This window comes from Sprattus sprattus (assembly GCF_963457725.1).
Source record: "Sprattus sprattus genome assembly, chromosome: 2".
NCBI lineage: Eukaryota > Metazoa > Chordata > Actinopteri > Clupeiformes > Clupeidae > Sprattus > Sprattus sprattus.
This window is the reverse complement of record NC_137921.1, coordinates 27,635,066-27,660,710: the sequence shown is the minus strand read 5'-3', so window position 1 is coordinate 27,660,710 and position 25,645 is coordinate 27,635,066. Positions and strand designations below refer to the sequence as shown.

General features: G+C 41.2%; 2 protein-coding genes across 2 annotated transcripts in view; one reads left to right on the top strand and one right to left on the bottom strand.

Annotated features, from left to right (window-relative positions):
• Positions 1–1,462: 1,462 nt before the first annotated feature.
• cdkn2c (cyclin-dependent kinase inhibitor 2C (p18, inhibits CDK4)) lies at positions 1,463–3,440 on the bottom strand (the record flags this gene model as incomplete). Its single annotated transcript, XM_080860853.1, has 2 exons — positions 1,463–1,831; positions 3,309–3,440. The coding sequence occupies 2 exons, from the start codon at positions 3,438–3,440 to the stop codon at positions 1,463–1,465; spliced, it is 501 nt and encodes a 166-aa protein (XP_080716979.1).
• A 2,314-nt stretch (positions 3,441–5,754) lies between these two features.
• Positions 5,755–25,645, top strand: part of LOC308381862 (FAS-associated factor 1-like) — a gene marked incomplete at its 3' end in the record, with an annotated part of 56,370 nt that continues 36,479 nt past the window's right edge. Inside the window, exons 1-4 of the mRNA XM_080859491.1 lie at positions 5,755–6,114; positions 7,402–7,470; positions 15,867–15,913; positions 24,283–24,566. Of these exons, the coding sequence (XP_080715617.1) occupies positions 6,055–6,114; positions 7,402–7,470; positions 15,867–15,913; positions 24,283–24,566 (460 nt within the window). The 5' untranslated portion in view covers positions 5,755–6,054. The remainder of the gene's footprint in view (positions 6,115–7,401; positions 7,471–15,866; positions 15,914–24,282; positions 24,567–25,645) is intronic.

Genomic DNA, 25,645 nt, shown 5'->3' with positions numbered 1-25,645 from the left:
TACAAATAAGCTATAAAATGAATATCACTGCGACATTGCTCTGTCATTCTCATTGTTTTAGGTTAGTCCAGCAGGCGAACAAGAAGGGGAAAAAAATCAGCGTGGTGGTTTCACATCAGTTCCTTGTTCATTTAACTCCAAAATGAGTGATACGAAGAGGAGACTGGTGAATGATTACGTTATAAAAAAAAAATATTCGTTTTACTTATGGCCATTGATAAAGAAGAAAAATCATTAAAAACTCAAGATTTAATAAAGACGTCTCAGTAATTCAGTTGCTGAATATCGAACCAGGAAGAACATGTCCATTCATGCCCCTTGTGATATTTCTTCTACGTTATTCTTGTCCGAGATAGAAAAGTTTAGTTGCCATATTAAAATATTGCCTCTTTGTTCACCATTATTCTGTTTTTGTTAATGATACGTCTGGATTTTAGCGGGTTGTGTACCGAAAGCGCCAGAATTTGAAAGATTGGCAGCAAAAGTAGGATATCATTCCTCCCACTGGCGTAACGGTCTTATTCTTTGCTCCGCCGCACAAGCTGAGCCTATATGTCTCCAGTTCCCTGTCGTCAGCTCTATTTCACATTTGTTTCAACGATGAATTAATGAAAACGTTTCTCCCCTGGGACGGAATAAAATAGACCACTTGCCTCTCGTCACCACCAACTGTTGTTTACAATGAATGAAGATGTAGGACGGTTACATAGAGTGGTTAAAATGCTCCAAGCTACAATGGCAAACGGATAGATAGGCTATGATGTCTTCAGTGTTATGTTTTCCTGTAAAGAACGTAGCCATATTCCTAAAATAGGTCATCAGCAAGCATTAACAAGCTGACCTTTTCCTTGACACACTCCACCACCTCAGACGTTTCCCCTGTTTTAGCAATACATTTGTATTTAATGGGAATACATGTCGAAATAATCTCTGCCCAACATTCATTACTTTATCTACTTTATTAACAAAGCAAAAGACATAGATTTTTTTTCAGTTAGTGCAATACAACATACAGCACTTGGCTACATTACGGCATTTTTTTCTTCTGAAATAGAATAGGCTATTTCAGTAATACAGTCTTTGGTAAACAATCAACATCGAATATTTCACATTTCATGGAACTTGCATTGTTCATTTCTATTATGTTGTATATGGTGTAATGATTATATAACCAATTTTGTCAACGTGCAGTCCTCTGCAGAAAAACAGTTTGGACAATCCAACCAGGCTGATGGCCATTTGATCGGGCCTATTTGTGTAGCCTCAAGTTCCTCAATATTGTTTCTGAAGCAGTGAAGACCTACAACGAAATCAACAGATAATATTATTGAAGAAAACACCGCTGTGTTTATGTAACCAATTTGAACTGCGCCTGTCTGTATTTAAAAAGAGGTAGTTAGCTTTTCCTAAATAATCTTGTTGACACGCTACCCCTGTCTCACAATGAAAAGAGCCGTCCACATTAGTTTTGTTGAGAAAGCACATAGGTTTCTAGCCACTGTACGGTTGAACTTCTATTGTGCATCTTAGCCAAGTCGCACGGGGTCTGGCCTCTCCCGTTCAGCTGAGAGGGATCGGAGGTGTGCTGGGTAAGATACTGAACAACGTCCAGGTGGCCCTCTCTTGCAGCAAGGTGCAGTGGCAAGTTTCCGCCGATATCGATTATATTGACGTCGGCGCCATGATGAACCAGCACGTTCAGCGTGTCTAGAAACCCGTCCCGGGAGGCATCGTGAGCTACGGTCAGTCCTAACACAGGGTCACGCACATTTGGATCTGCGTTTGCTCTCAGTAACGCTTCTGCAATATCTGGATTTCCCAGTTTCATTACCTGTTGAACACAACGAAACGGTGTGAACATATTATACATTTGTATATATAAGGCAGTTGACACAATTTTGTTTTCGTCTGGAGATAATTGTTCAACAACTTAATCATCAAATTATGAAAACGTTATAGCAAGTGCAGTACAGCAGTTTGTAACTATAGACACATGGAAGTGGCCACATACTATTGTAAATATTTGATCAGTAATACGAGTTACAGTAGTAACAACGAAATCTATTTATGTGCCTTCCCTCACATTTTCTAAATTAGCCATAATTCTACTATATTGTGTAATAACATGTGAGAACATTATCCACGGCACTTTATTGCCTAAACTTTTAAAAACTGATTTTGTCTTAGGCATGCAGACACTGCTCTCAAAAGAGGCAACTTAGGCTAAATTTAGGAATTCCCCATATGAGGACGAATCATTATTCTGAAACCAATGACATAATGTTTACGTAAACTTTAGATGTGGTTATAAGTATCTCTACCAGTCAACCTATTCATCTGGCATAATTGTGGCATTTAAGTAATGCCATGTTAACATGGACAAGTTATATCTAAACATTAGGACATATATAGCTTAACTGTTACTTTAGGCCTGTTTTATGTCACCTCATGTTCTTGTAAGAGACGTGTGAAATAGATGATTTTAAGAAGAGACCACGCCTAAAACCACATTGATGTTCCCTTGACGAGGTAACTCAACACTGACTTAAATAGGAATATAGTAACATGCACACATATAGACCACATTTAGGCTACATAAATGCAACAGTAAATACATTAAAATACATATCAACGTTCAGACTAATTTTCTGGCAAACGGTGCCCAATGAGCGTGCGGGATGATGAAATTGTTAACTGAGGCAGTGAATCAGTCCATTTTTGTTCAATTGACAGCATATGGTTCACCAGTCTCAAAGTCAAATTATACAGTTTGTAAGAATAATTGTTGTCATGAATTTCAACATGGCAACAATTTGTATGTATGTATTGTATTGAAAGACCATAATAAGCTCGTAAAATTGCATGTTTATATGCTGAAGTTACATCTAAACATTAGGGAAAACATCTATAGCTTAACTGTTGCCTTGCTTGTTTTATGTCACCTCGTGTTCTTGAGAGAAAGAGGAGATCATTTTAAGAGGAGATCATGCTTAAAACCACAGGTTTCATTTTGTCACCTTGTGTTCCTGAGAGAGACAGGAGGTCATTTTAAGAGGAGATCAGGCTTAAAACCACAGGTTGACGAGGTAACTGAACACGACTAAAACAAGAATATAGTGACCTGCACACAACTACTCATATCATGTAATGACATGCAGACAGTGTGAGAAATTAATTGCCACATGTATCAGAATCGACTTGATCTGAGGTTTACAGATTAGTACACTTAAATTACAGCAGCATTTAGGTCCTCGTGCCAAGTTAACCGGTGTATGCAGAACAAGACAGAACAGAAATTAAGCTCAAACCTGTATGGCTGTTCTGTTCAACATATTCCTTTCGTTGGTATCTGCTCCGTTTTGCAATATCATCTCAACTTCTCTTAAATCCCCTCTTGCAGATGCAGTGGTCAGTTTATCTGCCTGTGTGCGTCCAGCCATTTTCCAGTGTGTAAAAAACAGAAAAACAGTAACAGAAAAAAAAAACTAATCTCGGCTCTGATGGCGAGTCGTGATGATTAGGCGAAGCGCAATGAAACGGTAGTAAATAGTCTGTTACACCGAAAAAATCTGAAACGTTGCCAGGGGTCCGCCCCTCGTTTTTAATGCCATCCCCTAACAATCCGATAAAACAAGGATGTCACGCCATATCCATCCAAGCACGATCATCACCTTTCTTGAAAAAATGTTTTATCCATAGTTAAAAACTGGCCCATCCAAAATGAACTATTTAGGTCCTCAACATCACGCAGTGGAAACTCCCATTATAGTTTCATCCAAATGAACCAGCTCTACCGTGAATCTCATCAGTTTATGTCGTCAACGATGCGCATCTAGACCAAATAAAGACGTGCAATCCATAACTGCAAAACCCTGAAAAATAACAAATCCAGTATTAACTACCATGTCTGAAAGAGTGGCATGAGTTGAAAATGGTTAACGTTTAGGTTCAAAGTCATAGTTCAGCTATGAAAATTCTTGGTTCGGATTGTAGCCTATACACAAACAAATAGCGCTCAACGTTTGACTCAGAATAGACGTAGCCTTAGATAAAATGACAATAGAATCACCCTGGTGTTATTTTACCTTTTACCTCTCAAGAAACTGCATGCAGGTGCATCTAGTCTACACGAATATCAAAATAGCCTACTGTCACTCAGGGTCCCCTCCGCTGGGGTCGTTTTTTCCTTGGGCGTCTTCAGCGCTCAGCGTGCAATGTCATTTCGGAGCCGTCTGTTGGTGCCTTCAGTCATGGGTCTAGAAACGGATAGAGACAGATCATTCTGTAGAGTATGATATTTTAAATATGATGATTGTTTCCCGCCCATTTTAACTGAAAAGGAATAGGCCTAGGCCTATCATCTTGTTTTACGATGCAATGGTCAGGCTACAGTTATTCATGATAACTATAGGCTATATATAAACTCTTAGAGGTGACATAGCCTACAGAATAACAATCCGTTCGAATTCGTGTTCCTTAACCACATAGATCCTAATTCGGCCAAGTTTTTTTTTCTGTTTGAGGCAATCAAGTTGCTTGCAGTTATTGGACATAATCCTTCTTTAGCCTATGGAAACATCGTAGATTCTACACCACACTGGGTAACATACCGCACGCTTTATATGCTACTGAACACAAGCGATATCATTTGAAATGTAACATAGCCTACCTGGTCATAGTAGTTAACGTAGGCTATAGATTACAAATCTCCCATATATCTTCGCAACATGTCTTTTTGGATGCGTTCGTTCATCTGATTGGTGGTACGGTTGCAGCTGACTTCTTTAACAAAGTCCATTGCAGTTAGGCTATTTGACATCACTCATTTTTGAAATGAAGTTGCTAGACTTCCGCCCACTTCACTAACAGACGAGAGGCGGGGCTGAAACGTTGAGCATGAAGGCAGTGAATCTGCGCCGAACTGTGTAGGCTACTGTAGAGCGGGATATTTATCAATTATATATCAGTCTATCCAGCCTGAAAACGAGAGGCTGTTTTCTCGTTTTAGTCTGATTTAGAAGTCTGGAACGTCTCTGCTGACTCCCTTCTACATTAAACGGAACACTGTACCGTATCCAGACACGCCGACTTTGCCTCATACGTTTCAATGTAGTTACATGTAACAACTTTTGTTCCGCTGACACGAAACAAATTAAGCTACTTGCTTAGAGTAGTGCAATCGTTCGAATCTAAGGGTCACGTCGCTATTTCAATAGCCTGCGTTTTCCTTCCCGAATTCAATGAAGAAGACACGTTGATGGAGCAGTCTGGGCTGTGACTAACCGTTTCCCTGCACAGATTGCATTTTTGTTTGAAGTGAGCCACTGCCCTCTAGGGACAGAAAGAGAAAATGCTAATTTCATAGAGGCTATGTGTATCCAACTATAGTTGTATCCATCTATCCAACTAGTTTTTTTCAGAGTTGAGTTAAACTTCAAAGACCGCTTTTCCCCACGTGGGTTATTTAATAAAAACATGTAGCCTGGGATAAATAGCCTGTAGGCCTAGGCTATGGGTACATTTCAGAATTCAGAGGCGAGTACACAGCGCTCTTTAACAGTGTTGTCTCTGATGTATTCATTTACACTGTGCTACATATTAAAATGAATAGATGGATCCATTTGTATCTAAACAACTGAGTAGGCTACTGTCGTTTCCCTTTAAGATATTAGCCGACTACATTTATTTTACGACAACACATTGAAATTGCCGTAAAGTAACTGGATTGCCTTGAACATAGATACAAGAAAAAAAGTGACGATTACCCTGAACAGAGATCTATCAGAATCAGAACACGGCCCGAAAGTGCGGATTTTGCATCTCAGCAGCCGCACCTTGACAGCTAAAGGGCTCCGCTGTTTTGTCATTTAATGACAATACAATTGTACATGAATCCCTAGTCACTCTGCGTGCGTGCGTGCGTGTGTGTTTGTGTGTGCGTGCGTGTTTGTGTGTGAGACAGATAACAGATTGCTAGTTAGCGTTAGCTAGCTATTGAGTCAAAACGATAGCTAGACCAGCGGCAAAGCTAGCTAGCGTTTGGTAGTCATTGCAATGATGGCCTCCGATAGCGGTAGCAACATGGATAGAGAGATGATTCTGGCTGACTTTCAGGTGGGTTCTTTTTTTTACAACCGTTATCAGTGACATAGTTTAACAAACTGTTATGTTTGTCATACGTCTTATGTGAGATTTGTTTAGCCCTGTGAATGTCAACAATGATGTAGCGCAAGCTCCCTGGATGGCTAACAGATGCACAGTGAGTGCAGGACGTTTTGGAGCTAGATAGTTTGCTAACAGCATCTCAAGTAACGCCACTTGCTGTATAACTAAACAAACGTTAATGTTTGCTCATTCCAAAGCCAACAAGTAATGGAATATTGTGATCATAGACATATTAGGTCGCTCTTTACGGTAGAAATAATTATTTGTTAAATAAGTTGCCCAAGTCCCAGGGCAGCTAACTGCTAGCTAGTCTCACATATTGGCAATATTTGTTAGCGCGCTAGCCACCAGCTTAGCCATTTATTTAGTTCATAGAGTAAGAAATCCAGCCAACCTTACCCTTAACAGTATGAATATTGAATAATCTATTTATCCGACTATTCATACACGGAAACAACAATATGGCTAGTCTTTGAGCACTTAAATATTGTGGAACTGTATTTCAGGAACCGATTGCTAAGGGAATTTAGCTGCTAATGTTATCGAAAGGTGATTTATTGAGGCAAGAGAATGACAGGACAGTTTAGTGTTCGCAGCTAGTTAGTTAGCTTACGTTAGCTGACATGGTCCTGCCCGTCGGATTTGTTTACATCCTAGGTTTACAAATGATTAAAGTTATTGTGACGTTGGATGAGTTTACTAGGTTGAACCATCTGGGCAGATTTTTCTTGCTGTCTGACCCTAGGTTGCAACTGTCAACATGTACTGTTAGCTAGCTAATATTAGCGTTGATCAAGGCTCAAATTAAGCTAGCTGGCTATGCTTGTGGAAAAACAAGGCCAAAATCCTAAGTACTGTGACACTTTGTCAAATGGAAAAACAACCCGGCTGTCGCCCTGTGTACGGCGTACTGTTATGCAATTCATTTGTTGTCAATTCTGCTTTGGTGATTATAACAGACACAGTGGAGGCGTTAGCCTTTTCTATTGTGTGATGTATGTAGATGTAAACACATTCAGGTAGACTATCCAGACATGACTAGGTTATTCTAGAACCACAATGTACTGTATTTTACAACCACAATGAACTGAAGCCGAATAATGTCTGTATGACTAAGAAGATACCGGTGCCATATTGATAACGTTTTAAACTTGTCTTTTGGATATTCTTAACTCAATGCCATAAACTCACAGGGTCAGGCTTACCATATGATATTTGTTCATTGTTTTGTTACAGGCTTGCACTGGTATTGACAACATTGCGGAAGCAATTACTCTTTTAGAGCTGAACAACTGGGATTTGGTGGTAAGTGCCTCTTTCTTCTTTTGGAAAAAAATGTAATCTAGACAGTATGAGAGACTTCCCAAACATACAAAGCTGTATAATCAATGAGACCTGAGAAAACTTGGTTGACAGACATGTTAAACCAGCCCAGTCGGTTCCAAAAAAGGTTGTGATCCTGATGTCTTTAAAGCATCAGCTAGTAGTGGCTGTGGTTTTGTGAAAGTCAGCTTTTAAGAGTTGATTCGATCACAGTATGATCTCTCATGTTTAAATATCGGGGTTGCTTCAGTGCATTCTGTTTTCTTTCTTAGTTTATTTTTAAGACGCACTCATTGTCATGTGTCTTATTTCTACCTACAAAGTCAAATAATGTTCCTCGGATGTTATCCTCGGCATATCTTGTACATGACCGTAGTGATGAGTATTCATCAGTAAGTGGAAAGCCAGTGGGGAATACAAAACATCAATCAAAAGAAAGAAATAAGTGACGTGGCCTCAGTGCTTGATGCTGTCATCTTGTGCCTGCCTCATCTCAATTGAACCTACAGTGAAATCAGGTCCAAATTTGATTCATGTAAATTAGGATAGCAAGATTCAAGAAATCATTTGGTTGGTTGGTATCACAGATCCCCTTGGGTGTCACTCTGATAATAATGATTGCTGTTACTGGAGGGATGTTTAAGCCCCCTTTTAGATCAAGAGTACTGTTCATATAAAGCAAAATAAAATATAGAAAAAAAATAAAATAATGATACTGGTGATTTGTATTTTATTTGATATTTAAAAAAAAAAAAAAAAAAAAGTTTTGTTTCTCTTTAAACCCCACTTAAAGTCCACATATACCAGCAAGACATCAGATCAACAGACATCAGACAGATGATCTATATGAGTGTGTTTAACAAAATCTACATTTTTTGTAAAAGTATTTTAATATTTTTGAGTGTTAAGTAAGTGTTCTAGCCTGGATACCAGCCTGAACTCCGCCCACAACATTTTTGGTCTGGGAGATTCAGTCTGGAATTGAGCTAGTTGGGAGAGATTAAACGTCTCAGAAAAGTGATCTGAACAATCAAATTGTAAGGGCGGGCTTTATACATTGATGGACAGATGACCAACCAACGCTTGAGTTGATTAGATAGATAGAATACATTGAACAAAGATGGTGCCGTCTCGGGAGCTTAGTGGGACATATTTTATATGATTTAAGCTATCTACACAACTTTTTTAATGTCTACGTTGACTCGGTTAGTTGTGCATGTGCAACACGAATCTTGCCGAGGATTGTAGGTTTTAACTGAAGCACTCTAGACCATTATTGATAGGTTATGCTATCTCTAGACCATTATTGATAGGTTAACGCGTAGACAAAAAAACATTGAAACAAATGGTAGCTTCTAGCCTTGAGTGCTAATTAAGTAAGGTGAGCAGGCATATGTCTCAACAGATATTGACAGCGCATTCATTTTGAAAGAGGAACAGAGAAACGCGATCAAGGCATTTGTCGATTGAAAAGATGTTTTTGCCGTCCTTCCTACGGGATCAGGTAAAAGTTTAATCTATCAGATCGTAATACTACGTTGCTCTGATTGGTTCTAGGTATGCAATTCAGCAAAGAGGAATTTTCTTTCCTGGTTCGTTGAAACACGCCCCATAATCACAGCCCAATGGTTCAGTTTCAGACTCATATTCTGACTAGAATTATGAGTATGACATCGTCAGGCTATAAGTGTTCCCCTATAGGTGCACAAATGTCAGAAGACATACTTACTGAAACCATTGATTTTGGGTGGTGGTTTTGAGAGTAAGTCCTTCAGAAAAGAGAGTTTGCGGTTTGCACTATATTTGGCTGCCTAGATACCAATGTCATGAAAACGAAAGATGTATACTTACTCATGGTTGGGTATGGGTACATGAGACACTCCTGATGCCCACAGGAAAGTTGGAGCTAGCATGTTCATTGACAAAGTTAGTAGAATATCGAAAGGGTCGTCTGCATTCTGTGAGCCTTGCATATGAAAATGCAGGCAGGCCACAAATTTAACTCTTTGACCTACCAGACAAAGTGGCTATCATTTTATAACAATCCGGCAGAGAGTGAAGCAAAAAGGTTTATTTAGTCGGTGCAGTACCAACGGCATAGACCTGAGCTCGTCTCGTGATGTTTATGGTCTTTTAAGTGGATTTTTGAAGGCCTGGAAACACTGGATCTCATAATACTGGACGCCATTCTTATTTGGACGGTTATCGTGGCCGCTCGTGTGCGCCTCATGGCTAAGTTTTTACCATGTTAATCAAAGGTGCTCTAAATCATCCCTGGCTTGGAGCCCTGTTTGGCACAGTTACACAGGGGAAGGGGGGAAACTCGGGCCTACAGGCCGGCACGTAGAAGATCCCCCACAGTCTTTGGGTGGGCTCCCCACCCAATGTGCTTAGGATTGCTGCATTCTGTTTAAGCACACACACACACACAAGTCCTATCAGTAGTGTAACTCGTGTTGTAATAGTACAGTAGTTTTAACAGCTTATTATCATGAATATCCTTGTGATTATACTGATTGTAAATGTTCTACTCATACTGGTGATTATACTGCTGGTTGATAATGCACACATAGATTATTGAGTTTTTCATTCACATATTTTTCACCAGACACTTCTAATAACATGAGCCTGTCTGTGGCAAAAACAAGCAGATTTCTTTGACGCAGATGCTTGCCCAGCAGGATTGGATGGTAAAGCTGTTTCGCAAATGCCAGTTATAACATTGTAACTCAATACTGGACTGAATCTGATTGTTAATTGTCCATAGTAGAAGTTTGGACCCAAAAAGATAAAAAATAGGGCCCAGGTTGGAAAATCCAGAAGTTTCCCTTCACATTTAATGTCGGTCTCGTACACTATTTGCATTTTCACAACTGAATGCAATCAAAATAAAATAATGTGCAATTAGTCAGGGTTTTTCCTGGGTCAAAATGGCTCTTCGGTGCTCCCCCCAAAAAATTGCGCACAGTCTGTGTTACCTATCAGCAGAAATCAATGTTTTTTTTTTTTAACATTTCATAAATAATGGACGCTATGCTTGAGGTTATCATTTTGCTTCCACTTTAAATTAAAATAGATAGGCTAATATATTGACAATAGTCCAAGCCCCATGGTGCTATCATGTATGGTTTAAAGATTCAAGATCAAGGTATGCAAACTACTGAAATCTATATCAATAGAATCTAGAACTAACCAGTGGTCAGAAATGGAACACACGAATTATGAAAGTCAAGTTTATCTATTATTACTATTCATGTTTATTATACAAACCTACATACCATTATTTTCACCAATGGAGGCTGCGTTGGAAATCGATAATCAAACTTTTGACAGTATTTTGAGTGGAAATTTAATGTGCATTTGTACAGGTGTATTCGTGTACGTCGGGCTGGCCCTCGCAGTGGAACGACAGTTTTCAACCGCACCAGTATTATTATATTCCAGATGCAACACAAACGAGTTGAGCTTTCAAAACCAATGCTGTTGTCTGCCTTGCGTTCTACTGGTACTCGTTAAAACGCGTAGACAAATCAAGTAATAGCCTACACCTGTGTAAGTTCTCAACATAGCAGATATTTTAATAAATTGAAAGCCATGAATATTAAAACCGCCGACTGATGAAGTCAGGATGCATCCGCAGGTTGAGTAATTAAGTGATTGGCTCTGTCCATTCGCGCACCTCACAGTTGCGTATAGATCAGACTTATCAACTTGATTACTATTGATCAAAACAGAACGAGAGTTCGGCTGTAGCCTACTTGAAACATACTATTCAGAACATATTCGCTGACGTGCATTGCATACGTGATGAATTGCTCACAAATCTGCTTAAAACAACTAGTGAAGGTGTTTTAGAATAATATTTATGCCATATACAATAAGTGACTTTATGTAAACACCACTTATTAATGTTAGCTGCCTAATTATTTAGCGCAATGCTAGCATGACTCTACCGTAATTCGATTTTTAACCAAGGTAGCCTATTGTACCTATTGAGCCTGTTGATCGCGACCTGTTTACAAATCTGGTTAAAAAGATAAAGGTGAGCTGATATTTATAGATACTAAATATTTCCCAGGCATCTAATGGCTTACAGCTACCTGTAAAGCATCTACACGTACAGAGTAAGGTAGGTTGACTGCTAAATCGGCAGCCACCAGTCTTTGGATAGCTCTCATAAATCAGTTATTGTATATATGGCATTAATATTAGTCTTACCATCACACATAGGATATATAGGTTCACGCACACACTGCTTAAATAAAACTTAAAGCCTACTATCAAAGTATTGTTTTTTTTAAGATAATGTAGGCAACTGCTTGCTAGCTGCTTTATACAAAAAAAAAAAATTATAGTGACTAACGTCTGGCAAACTTGGAGAAGCCTCTGTTCAATTGGCTGAGGGGTTAGGAGGCGGGATCTGCTGCTGCTGCTTGAATTCAACGTGAGCGCTTAAAACACCATTAAGCTGAATTGGATGACAGTTTATTTTTTATCGCAGACTTTTTTTTTTGCCTTTAGGCGCTCGGGATTTTTCATAGGCGTTCGGGAAAACGGCTTAGGCGCGCGCCTACATTTTCTTTATGCAGGAAAAACCCTGTTAGTTCATTTAACTGTTATAGATCAAGCTATGTTGTGAATGTCATTGTCAAGTGAATGACCATATCAAGCTAACTTCATCACGGTTGTCAATCCATGTAATCATGTACCTGATGCCAAACGAATAGGAAATAAAGCAGTGGCCTTGAGTATGACGGACTGTGCATAACTTTATACCACCATCAGGTGGCCAGAAGAAGTGGCATATAACATCAAAGCTTGGTTTCTGCAATTTTTTTTGCGCTATTTATGCAGTAAATAAACAGAATGTGAAGCTTCGTAAAACAATTCCATTGAATTCCGTTGAAATCATGGAATCAAGAAACTGGAATGTGTGTTTGCCTCTCCTCCCGCCCCCTTTGTGAATCATAGGACTGTATACTCACTAACGGAAAACACAAATTAAGCTAGTATCAAAAGAGTAACAGGAACCAACATTTGTTTATGTCACTGACTAGATTTAAAATGCAAAAATCATATTTGATATAACTTGACTCAGCGTAATTTGTGTAGCGTTTAATTTTTTTTGGTCAGAAGGCCCTTTCAATCACTCTCTGGCTAAGTTGCCATACAACGCAGGCCAGAATTTAAACGAACAGTCAGATAACAAACAGTCTGGATTTTACCATTAATGTCTAGTGTTGTTGTACGTGTGTGTGTGTGTGTGTGTGTGTGTGTGTGTGTGTGTGTGTGTGTGTGTTAGGGCTGCAACTAACGATTATTTTGGTAATCGATTAATCTATCGACTTTTTTTTTCGATTAATCGACTAATCTAACGATTATTTCCATAAATTTAAAAAATGATTCAAAATGTTGGAATTTGAATTTCAAATGTATTTGAGTAACAAGTTAATACAAATGTTATCATCATAATAAATACATGAAATAGTAATACAAATTAAGAGTGCAAATATGCTTATAAAAGTAAAGAGAAAGTGCAAATAAAGTTTTAAAAGTAAAGAGAAAGTTTTAAAAGGAACTCAAAATAGCAATCAAGCCTCTGCAAGTGCAACATAACTGAGCTGCAGGTGACATTCAAATTCAACATATGAAAAAAAAAAAATCCACAATCTTTTGTTTGAAGATTGCTAAGTGGAGGAGGTTATCTATTCAGAACAAACGAAAATACAGGCTACTCTGATAATTCACTGATTTACCGCATTGCACTTAACATAACTGAAATAGCGTTAGCAAGCATCCTCCATGAGACGTTCTGTTTTCAAACATTTAAGAGTAAAGATTGCAATAAGTTATAGATATATGTCTATGATAATTGCTGCTAGACACTTACTGTTCTTATGTTCCCACAGCCCGTTCTCTTTGAAATACTGTAGTAGTACTTCTTAAACTACTAATAATTGACCATCATTGAGAAAAATGACAACTTTTCTGTTAGCCATATCTGATATGCAGCAGCTGCTAAACCAAGCTTTGTTTATTGTTTCCATGGTAACATGAGCCATCTCAGAATAATTCGCTTTTCGCAGCTATTTCGCACTTCCTATATGCAATTCCGAATGAAAAGTACCGGTAGCTCTGTTAGCGTCTGCAAAGAAAGAAAAAAAAAGATTTTTTTTTTTTTTTTTAATATTATATGACGCGTCGACGACACAAATCCGCGTCAACCATTTTTCACAATCGACTTAGTCGATTTCGTCGACTAATCGTTGCAGCTCTAGTGTGTGTGTGTGTGTGTGTGTGTGTGTGTGTGTGTGTGTGTGTGTGTCGGGGGAGTGTGAGGGAGCGTGTCTCTAGGGTTGAGTTGAAAGATTTCATGAAGATGCAAGTGTTGATGCTGGCTGTCAACTGGATGGTCAGGTTTGGAATTCAAGCCGGTACTTTAAAGGTGTATCATGTTGTGCATATTTGAAAAACATTTTTAATCGTCATGATTGAATGCCATAGATGCAATGAAAATGTCTGTGCCCTAGCGGTGAAGTAATTGTTACTCTGTGTCAGCATTCTTTGCACTTGTTACAAGCTCTCCACTGCCGACCACAATGGGGTCGTGACCGTTTGATATTAGACTTCGATATTAAATTTCATACTTAAATGACTTACTTTTTAAGAATGAGGATAGAAAAGGACATACCTGATTTCTCACTGAATACGTTCCCATTGAAGAGTTCATAAACAGAATTCATGGAAACATAAGAAGGAGTTATAGAACTCATGGTACATTTTCTGAGTATCAATGGGAAAGTTGGTGGGGATCTCAGAGCCTGTATGAGTGGATGTATAATGTATGTACATTTTTTTGCCAGATTGCATTCCAAGTGACTCTGAGTAGGGTGTGTAAGAAGCTTGTTTTGCACCCAGTTCTCCCATGTTCTCCTACAGAGTAGGTCTTTATCTTCGAGAGAGAGAGAGAAAAACAGAAAGGAGAGAGGGAGTGAAAGGAGAGAGAAAGAGAGGATGTACTAAATTTAGCGTTGAGCTGTTCTCTTGCTGGCAGTCATTCAAAGCAAGCAAGCCCTGCATGTGCAGTGGTCAGACACACCTGTAAATGTGATGACTTGCTGTTCTTCTGCTGTGGGGGGGGGTGGAGCGCCATCAACAAAAGGGTCCCTATGTGTTTAGAAGGGACTGGGCAAACTATGCAGACGTCAGCCTATCCCTCCCCTCCCCAACCTACCCCCTAGCTCCCTGCACCTGAGCAAAGCTCCATCCATCTGAGTACTTAGCAAAAGAACTGCCTGTTATTCCCCTCAACCTCCACCTGCTTGTTCTGATGTCTACAGATGATAGGGTTATGCCAGCGGTGGCCTCCAATCCTGTTTCAAGTGGACACAGATAGCGATGGCCTGGAGTTTTCCACACAGGCAAACAACAAAATCTCTTAAGAGCAGAATTGTGTGGCATGCAGCACACCAGATCCTCTGGAACCTTCTCTTTATTCCAGGGGTCAGGTTAGGAGGGGGCTTTCCAGAGGCCTGGTTCTGAATAGCAAGAGATGACGTGACCAGCAGTGTCATTTGTGTCAGAGTACAGCTGTAAAACTCTTTCAGTAGTTTGCAATAACTAGGCTGATCTCATTGAGTTTTGTGATCGCTCTCGTCGAGGCAACCTCAAATAAATATGTCATTGTTTGTTTGATACTGTAAATAAGGTTCCAAATCATTCAAATGTTCTGGAACATTCTTTTATCTCCTAGGCTAACGTTGAACCTCACATCAGGGTTAAAAAAGGTTGTGCCAATAACGATCTCTGAGACGAGCCTTTGTTTCTGTTCAAAAGTGTGTAGGTCTACTGTCTGTGCCAGGACGTGGTCAGGAATGTCCAAGGCAAGGTTTCAGCTTGCATATTTAAGTAACAAAAACTCTACCTAGTTTAAAACATGCCTCTTGGACTGGTGTCTGTGTAAAAGTCCCCCATGCCCATGTTCCCCAGCCACCATGATGTAGAGTCTCTTCCAATCATCGTCTGTAGTCCTTTCTTTTTCTTTCACTGCTTCTTTGAGAGCGGTCAAGAGAAGGAGACAATCTTTAGGCCCAGGCTTCAGTACGCTTAAGCGCACAAGGACGTTTTTCTTTGTTCATGGCCGAGGTGATGAGTTTGTTAAACAGCAAGTGTATAGTGGCCTTCAGAAAACCCGACGCCAAACTAAAGCAGTGCTGTGGTGTTTTTCTCCCTCTATCTGCATTTGTTGCATTAAATGGCTCTGGCTGCTTCCCAGTGAAACAAACGGCTGTACACCTCTCTCTCTCTCTGGAGCTTTGTGTGTTTCTCTCAATCTTTCTAACCGTCCTCCCAACCCATTTCTGCTTGTCTCTCCACAGGCTGCCATCAACGGGGTTATACCACAGGAAAATGGGATCTTACAAAGGTAATCTATGCATAAACACGCAGTAGTGCTGCACCCTCACTGCACCCCCTGTTGTGTTCGCCAGATTTTGTTCTTAGTCTTGTGGGGACTAATACCCCTTGAGAGCGTACCGTTGAAGCTGCAGTTTTCCGGCATGGACACGCATGCCAGTGTGTGTTCTTGTGAGGGAAGGTGAGCACTCCTCGGCCGTCTCGCACGTTACCTGAGCTGTGCCGATCCGAAGCTAGCCGCCAGAGTGCCATTACACCCTGAAAAAATAGTCACATCGCAACTAAATTAGGAGTCTGAAAAAAAGGTCAGTTGAAGGCAGAATAAAGTGCAGTTCAGGGTTTTGTTTTATTTTTTTCTTGTGTGTGTTAAAAAAAAGGGTCTCTGCTTAGAAAAACAATAGTTTTCATTACGGCAGCAAACTTTTTTTTTCTGTCATAATTAACCCAACCCTAACCCCTCTTGCCGAAATGGGGCTCTAAAAAGCAGTGAAATATTTGAGTGTTTTTAATAAACACACAAACATCTCTCAGGCCTGTGCCTTGGGATGTCTAGAGGATAGAAGCACTTTCACGTCGGAGACGTTTGATGTTTGAAGGGACCAGATCGAGCCGCAGTTTAGGAAGCAATCATTGGGAGTGATCACCAGAGCACAAAATTAATGTTTTCTCTGCTCATTTCCCCGAGGAAGTGGAGGGTAATTGCTCCTCCAAAGATCTTGACTGAGAGCAACAGGAAATCAAACAATCAGGTTGTTGATGCCCTTGCTAATTGAAGGGAACAACCTTTTCTTTTTTTTTTGGCCAGATGTTGTTCTTTTTGGTTAAGTAAGGCTTACAAATCCCACAGACAGGCACCAATACAACACAAGCCCTAACTTGTAGTCTATATATATCGTGCCCTTTTTAAATCACATTTTATGTCCCTCACCACAGTTTCCTCGCTTCTTCAGAGAGAAAAAGGGAGAGAAAAAAACAAACAAAACTGAAACTGCCACTGGAGAAGTGTTGGTGTATTGATTTCTCAAATTGAAAGATGCACACATGCATCTCAAGCCTACAGGCCTTGCCTGCTGCGGAGTCAAAACTCGCCCACTTATTTCCTGAAGGTCTGTGTTTTTTTGCTGAGGCTGTGGCCCAATGCAGGGCCCCTGAGGCCAGTGGCCTGTCGTGGAGGAAAGCTGGCTTTGTGGGGCGGCACCAAGTCTCAGGCGCTCGCCGTGGGCTTGCGTCTATGGCAGCCAAGTTGAGCTCGGCACTGTGGGTAGAAACACAGGCCTGTGAAGCCAGCCACAATAAGAGGAGTTGAAACTGTTACAGAGCAAAAGAACTCAGTGTGGCATTGTGAATGTATCTCTCTCTCTCTCTCTCTCTCACTCTATCACTCTTTTTCCTTGCCTCTCTCTTGCTCTCTCTTTCTTGCTCTCCCTTGCTCTCTCCCTCTCCTCCAACGGTCACCATTCATGAATACGCTGAGCTCAAGAACAAATATATTCAGAACCCGAGGACACTGTTCAACGGTTTATTTTCTTCTTTTTTTTCAGTGTGTGTGTGAAGACTTGGTTTTTTTTTTTTCGTTCATTCGTCTTTCTTTTTCTGTGTTTTTGTTTTTGTGTGTGGGTTTTTTTTTCTTCTAAAGGCACATAATTATGAATGGGCCTTGGCACAGTGACCTCCAGCCAGCCCATTTAGCGCCAGCGTCTGGCACCGTCCTGCACCCGTAGGATGGCATCTCTTACTGTGAAGGGCCCCTATTGAGGTGGTGGCAGCCAGCTGGAGCCCTGCTCGCCTCGCCTCGCCTCTCCTCTCTAGCTCTCTCGCTCTCTCCGAACCTCTCTCCCCTCCTCTCTGCTTCTCTGGTTTCCCTTGTGGTTCATGTGACCGTACACTAGGGTAGAGTGACATCTAGACGGAAAACAATGGAATTGCATGTTTTAAGGGGAAAGGGGGGGGGGGGGGCATAGAGCTAAGTAGTACATTTGCTTGGTCAGAAGCTTCACAATTTAACACGACAGCAAGTCTTTTACTGTTTAATCTGTTTGTGGTTTGAAAGAAACTCTTATGGCTACTGTGGGAGCACTGAAAGTTAGCAGTGTCACCTCACATGATTCCATCTCTGTATGAGGAATAGTAGGAATGATGTCAATGGATATCCCTATTTAAATAGCGTCACGTTTCACTCAGGGCAGTGTATTAATCTACACTTTTGGAACTATTTAAACTGTGAATGCCCTCCTCATTCTAAAATAATTCTATCCTCTGTCTATCTTTAGTGCCTGTGCCAGTTATCTCAGGCCGTCTGATCAAAGCAAAAGGCATGAACGTCATTGGTGTTATCCCATTTCTCCTCTTCCTCTTCCGCTTTCTCTTTCACTCGCTCCCTCACGCTCCCTCCTTCTCTATCCCTCTCTCTCTCTCTCCCTCCCTCTCTCGCTTTATCTCTCTCTCTCTCGATCTCTCTCTCTTTCTCCCTTTCTCTCTTTCTCCCTCCCACACACATACACACTTTCTATCTCTTTCTGTTTTTAGTTTTTTTTTCTTTTCGTTGTTTTTTCCCCCCTGGATAACTATTTCCTGCATGCCCCCAGAGCCTAACGTCTTTAACCTTTTGGTATTATAATAAGGTGGGATAAATACGGGCTTTGTGTGGTGTGCTGGCACCCTGCTCCCTCTCCCAGCGCGATATGTGCTGACCCCCCGAGGAAAAGAGAGGCCCTTTGTCCAGACCCGCCGAGAGAAAAGACATTATTTACTGCCGCGCCGCTCCACTCCAGTCCGCGCAGGGACGGGGGCTTGGGGTAATTAGCCGAGAGAGAGAGAGAGAGAGAGAAAGACGGCTGTCACCATCCAAAGAAGGCCTGCAACACCACATGGACATAGTGGCAAACTTTTGCCAGACGTGGGCCCTTAAAATTAATCCCAAAAACACCAAAGTCCTTGTCTTTAAAAAACTTTCCAGGCTACAGGGAAACACTGACTACTTTAAGATAGGTAACACCAAAATTGATCAAACATGCAACTACACCTATTTAGGTATCACCCTCACCTCAACAGGAAACTTTGGCTTGGCTGTGAAGGAACTCAAAGAAAAGGCAAAAAGAGCATTCTATGCCATCAAAAGGTCAATTAAATTAGATATACCAATTTGAATTTGGCTTAAGCTATTCAAATCAGTAATTGAACCAATTGCACTGTATGGTTGTGAGGTATGGGGTCCAGCAACAAAAGGTGGCTTTGCAAATTGGGACAAACATCCAACCAAAGCCCTGCATGCAGAGTTTTGCAAAAGCATCCTCCGGGTACAGAGGAAGACACCGAACAATGCGTGCAGGGCAGTATTAGGCCAGTACCCCCTGATCATTGATATTCAAAAAAGAGCTGTGAAATTTTGGCAACATTTAAAAATGAGCGACCCACACTCACTCCACTACCAAGCACTGAAATGTCAAGAGCTGAATATAGGGAAGAGCCCCCTTACCCAACTTGTCCTGAGACTTAGTGACCTTACACCAAATCTCATCACTGAGGCTCAGGACAATGACTCAGTAGCAAGGAAAATTAGATCCAACCAAATTACAAACACTGAAAAAGAGAATTATATTACCTATTGGAAAGAAGCAACCAAAACACAATCTAAATAACAATGTTATTTGGCCCTAAAAAGTGAATACTCAACAGCTACTTACCTGAATACAGTAAAAGACAAAAAACTCAGGAAAACTCAGTGAGCACCACCTCGCCATAGAAAGAGGCAGACACAGGCAAACCTGGCTGCCCAGAGAGGAGAGACTGTGCTCACAATGCAGTCTGGGGGCCATAGAGACAGAGGTACACTTCCTCACGGAATGCCCAAAATATGAAATCATTAGAAAAGGTTCATTTGATAGGTTCAATCTGGCCATCCCAGGCATTCAAACGATCACAGGCGAGGCAAAATTGCCATACATACTTGGGGAAGACAGGGATTTGGCCAATCTAGCTGCTGGGTATGTGGCAGCCTGCCATAACCTGAGGGACAGCCAGTAAGGCCACAGAATGCCAAACTATGTATGTTTGTTGTTATTTTTGGAATATTCTTTTGTTGATTTGTTGATTATTTTTATATAACTCTGTTCATTTTGTGTATGTAATATGTATGCGTTGAATCAGCTTTGGCAGTAGTGTTAAAAAACATTCACGCTAATAAAGCTTCTTTGAATTGGAGGGGGGAGGGGAGGGGAGAGAGGAGAGAGGAGAGAGGGGAGAGGAGAGAGGAGAGAGGAGAGAGAGAGAGAGAGAGAGAGAGAGAGAGAGAGAGAGAGAGAGAGAGAGAGAGAGAGAGAGAGAGAGAGAGAGAGAGAGAGAGAGAGAGAGAGAGAGAGAGAGAGAGAGAGAGAGAGAGAGAGAGAGAGAGAGAGAGAGAGAGAGAGAGAGAGAGAGAGAGAGAGAGAGAGAGAGAGAGAGAGAGAGAGAGAGAGAGAGAGAGAGAGAGAGAGAGAGAGAGAGAGAGAGAGAGAGAGAGAGAGATTAGCAGAAGAAGAAATGGCAAGGGGGAGAGAGCGAGTGAAAGTGAGGGCTCATCTGTTGGGCTCGGCCCATATTAGCCTGTGTACACTGACTCCAAGACTGTTTGGCATTGCTGCCGAGTCAGCCTTGTCAGCGCCACAGAATGGGGTGTTGTCTCTGTTTCTCTCTCTTGTTCTCTTGCTTTCTTCCATTCCTTTTCTATGTTTCTCCATCACCCCATCTTTCTGGACTCTTAAGTGGGTTGTTAATATTTGCCTGTCTCCCATGGTGAAATGATTCATTCAATAGTGAACGTACATCTTTTCCTTGCTCAGCTGACTGACCCCCAACCCCCCCCCCCCCCCCCCCCCCCCCCGGTGATTTTGCTTGTCGGGGAAGTGCATGCACACGCCGAGCCTCCGTGCACTTTGGCGAGGTGGCTGTGGTTAAATTCAACGAGCCGTCGTTGACACCCAGATGTGATGGCATCACATTATTGCAGGGGAACAAATGTTTTGGGAACAGATCGCGGCGCGCTCCGAACATGAGACCCCAGCTCCGCGTGTGTTTTGTCAATGGCTGTCTTTGTTTGGGCACACTGGCGCCTGTGTTGTTTTTTTTTCCGCCTTATGATGATTTATGCGGCCTCTGTCCTATTCATTCAACCACAAGTCCTTCCCTCTTTCTGTCCTCATGTTACTGAGTGTCCTTCACAGCTTTCATCTCCATACGAAGCCCCTGACAACAAAAGCAATGTATTATAAGAAACAGTATGTTCTTTAAAGTCACTTTTTAAACCTCGCTGAGTCTGTTATAAAGTTCATTCTGCATTGTTTGGAGTCATCATGTGTTATTACAGGTCTATTATGTGTCATTTTGTCATTACACTGACAGGAAGCTGTGCCATCACTGACTGTCTGCCCATCAACACCTATCCACAGTGCAATATTTGAATGAACATCTGCAATATTTGAATGTACTTCTGCAATATTTTCATGTAAATCTGCAATATTTGAGTGAACTTCTGCAATATTTCAATGTAAATCTGCAACTTTTCAATTCCAGTTTCAATGTGAAATATCTACTACCAGTGCAGTATACTACTGCCACTTTATGTTGCATATTACACTTGATCTTTTTCTATCAATACACTGCTTCACGTTCACTCCAAAAAAACAAACTCTTATCTTTTTATTTATTGTAGAGGCTTTCCATTCTCTTTTGTTCTATTGTCCTCTACTTACTACTCCATTCTCTCTTCTCCTGTAGTAACTACTTCATTCTCTTCTCCTGTAGTAACTACTCCATTCTCTTCTCCAAGTAACTACTCCATTCTCTTCTTTCCTCCTGTAGTAACTACCCCATTCTCTTCTCTTCTCCTGTAGTAACTACTCCATTCTCTTCTCCTGTAGTAACTACTCCATTCTCTTCTCTTCTCCTGTAGTAACTACTCTATTTTCTCCTCCTATAACAACTACACCATTCTCTTCTCCTGTAGTAACTACTCCATTCTCTTCTCCTGTAGTAACTACACCATTCTCTTCTGTTCTCTTATCCTGTCGTAACTACTCCATTCTCTTCTTTCCTCCTTTAGTAACTACCCCATTCTCTTCTCTTCTCCTGTAGTAACTACTCTATTTTCTCCTCCTATAACAACTACACCATTCTCTTCTCCTGTAGTAACTACTCCATTCTCTTCTCCTGTCGTAACTACTCCATTCTCTTCTCCTGTAGTAACTACTCCATTCTCTTCTCCTGTAGTAACTACTCCATTCTCTTCTCCTGTCGTAACTACTCCATTCTCTTCTTTCCTCCTGTAGTAACTACACCCTTCTCTTCTGTTCTCTTCTCCTGTAGTAACTACTCCATTCTCTTCTCCTGTAGTAACAACTCAATTTTTTTGTCCTGTAGTACCTATTCCATTCTCTTCTCTTCTCCTGTAGTAACTACTCCATTCTCTTCTCCTGTAGTAACTACTCCATTTTCTCCTCCTATAACAACTACTCCATTCTCTTCTCCTGTAGTAACTTCTCCATTCTCTTCTCTTCTCCTGTAGTAACTACTCCATTCTCTTATCTTCTCCTGAAGTAACTACTCCATTCTCTTATCTTCTCCTGAAGTAACTACTCCATTTTCTCCTCCTATAACTAGGGTTGCGTACCGAGAACCGGTACCAATACGGCACCGGTTCCATACAACCGATACCTACCCGGACCGAAATGCAACGCAGATTTCGGTGCTTCCTTTCGGTGCCTGAGCAGATTTTTTTTTAATTAAAAAATTAATAATTTAACAAAACTAGCGATAGCTAATGAGAAGTAACGTTAGTGGCGTAGATCTTTCTGAGTACGATCTGTATACTTTTTTGTGTTGCTAACAGATTTCGTGGGGCACATATAAAACTGCTCCCAATGTAGACTCTCGCCTGTGTCGCTCACGCTCATTGGTGATAATGTATCATTCCATATGGGACTACTAGTGGAAACAGGATTTGTGTTGAGGAGTTGCCTTGGTAATGGGTTGACTTGTGTGTGGTTTCGGTTTCAAGATAAGTGTGGTTGTTCTAAGCAGAAGTTGGATACGCTTTATTAAACGGAGAGCTACCGTCTCATCCAAAGATATTCCTTCTCAATGTGAGTTCTTAAGAGAGCACTAACTCGGACGCTACAATAACATTGCAACAGTCTAATGACAGCGAAGAACAGGCAGCCTTGCACAGAGCAAGCACAAACAGAGCTAGCCATCAATATAACGGAGAAAATGGCGAAAGGTAAACGATCAAAAGTGTGGCTGTATTTCGCACAAAAAGATTCAAACAACGCGACTTGCAGCATATGCAACAACAAAATTGCGTGTAAATGGGGGAGAGAACTCAAGAGGCCCTGAACCTAAACTCTTAAAGGGGCAGTACACATTCACGAAACCAGTGGGTTTAAATAAATGCAAACAAAATATTATTTTTTTTACTCTGAAGGCAAACATGCTCATATTTCTGCAAAAGAATTACTGAAGTGTGTGTACAGAGTGTGTTATGTATTTATTTATATTTATTTAAGTATACTGTAAACAGTTGTTATAAGTTAATATATTGTTCATAGTTTGAAGTTAAAAGGTTTGAAGCCAGGGGTTTTGTATTTATTTCTATTTATAGTATACCTTAAACAGTTAATATATTGTTAAATTTGAAGAAAACGATTTGCCTTGGCAATAAATAAGCCTTTAATGTCTTTAATTAAAAAAAGTATCGGTTCTGGCACCGTTTAGGCACCGGTATCGTTTTAAAAGTATCGGTTATGTACTGGTATCGGAAAAAACCCAAACGATACCCATCCCAACTACTCCATTCTCTTCTCCTGTAGTATCTACTCCATTCTCTTCTCCTGTAGTAACTACTACATTATCTTCTCCTGTAGTAACTACTCCATTCTCTTCTCTTCTCTTCTCCTGTAGTAACTATTCCATTCTCTTCTCTTCTCCTGTAGTAACTACTCCATTCTCTTCTCCTATAGTGACTACTCCATTTTCTTCTCTTCTCTCCTCCTGTAGTAGCTACTCCATTCTCTTCTCCTGTAGTAACGACTCCATTTTCTTTTCTTCTCTCCTCCTGTAGTAACTACTCCATTCTCTTCTCCTGTAGTAACTACTCCATTCTCTCCTCCTGTATTAACTACTCCATTCTCTTCTCCTGTAGTAACTACTCCATTCTCTTCTCCTGTAGTAACTACTCCATTCTCTTCTCTCCTCCTGTATTAACTACTCCATTCTCTTCTCCTGTAGTAACTACTCCATTCTCTTCTCCTGTAGTAACTACTCCATTCTCTTCTCTCCTCCTGTATTAACTACTCCATTCTCTTTTCCTGTAGTAACTACTCCATTCTCCTCTGTACTTGTCTCCAGCAGAGAATACTCCAGTGAGGGTTCCCAGACGGGCCCCTTCGGCCCTCACAGTCAAGCAGCCTCTGCAGAGACGGCAGCAGCGGCGGCCTCTGCGGTGGTCGGGGCAGGAGCAGCTCCGGCAGCCCCTGCCTCTTCCTCGTCCTCCTCTTCCTCGCCGGCCTCGGCCTTTTGCCCAGTGCTGCCCGCACGGCAAATTGTGGAGCGGCAGCCACGCATGCTCCACTTTCGAGTGGACTACCGGCAACGCACCGTAGAGGTGGTGCTGGAGGACGCCAGTGCAGTGGGTGAGCGCATGCACACACACATGCACAGACACACACACGCACCGTAGAGGTGGTGCTGGAGGACGCCAGCGCAGTGGGTGAACACACAGACACAGACAGAGACACAGACACGCATAGACGCACAGACGCCCAGACACACACACACGCCCAGACACACACACACGCCCAGACACACACACACGCACAGACACACACACACGCACAGACAGACACGGACACACACACACGCACCTTAGAGGTGGTGCTGGAGGACGCCAGCGCAGTGGGTGAGCACACACACACAGACACAGATAATACAGTATACAAACACACATATAGTGGGGAAAATAAGTATTTGAACCCCTGCCGATTTCGCAAGTTTGCCCACTTGCAAAGAAATGTGTGATATATAATTGTAATGGTTGGTCTATTTTAACAGTGAGAGACAGAATATCAACAAAATCATCCAGAAAACTGCATTTTATAACAGTTGATTGCATTTATTGCGGCAAAGAAGTATTTGAACCCCTAGCAAAACATGACTTAGTACTTGGTGGAGAAACCAGATGTCGTCAGACTCTTCTTCTAGTTGGTCACCAGGTTTACACACATCTCAGGAGGGATTTTGGTTGTCTGCTTCTCACCCATCTGCTTGCCGATGGTTTTGTAGCCCATTCAAGCCTTGTGCAGGACTACAATCTTATCTCTGATGTCCTTGGACAACTCTTTGGTCTTGCCCATGGTGGTGAGGTGGAAGGTGTGTAATATGATTCTTTGGACAGGTTTCTTTAATACACGTCACCAGTTGAGATCAGGTGTACCTTGTTAGGCCTAATGAGGACTAATCTGTGTGCCTCGTGGGCACATAACTGGTCTGTGGGAGCATGAATTCTTGCTGTTTGGTAGGGGTTAAAATACTTATTTGCCGCAATAAATTCAATACTGTTATAAAATGCAGTTTTCTGGATTTTTTTGTTTCTCACTGTTAAAATAGACCTACCATTATAGTTATAGATCACGCATTTCTTTAATTTCCCCACCATACATGCACTCACAAAAAACAAATGAAGACAGACACTCACTTTCTGTCTTAGTCACAC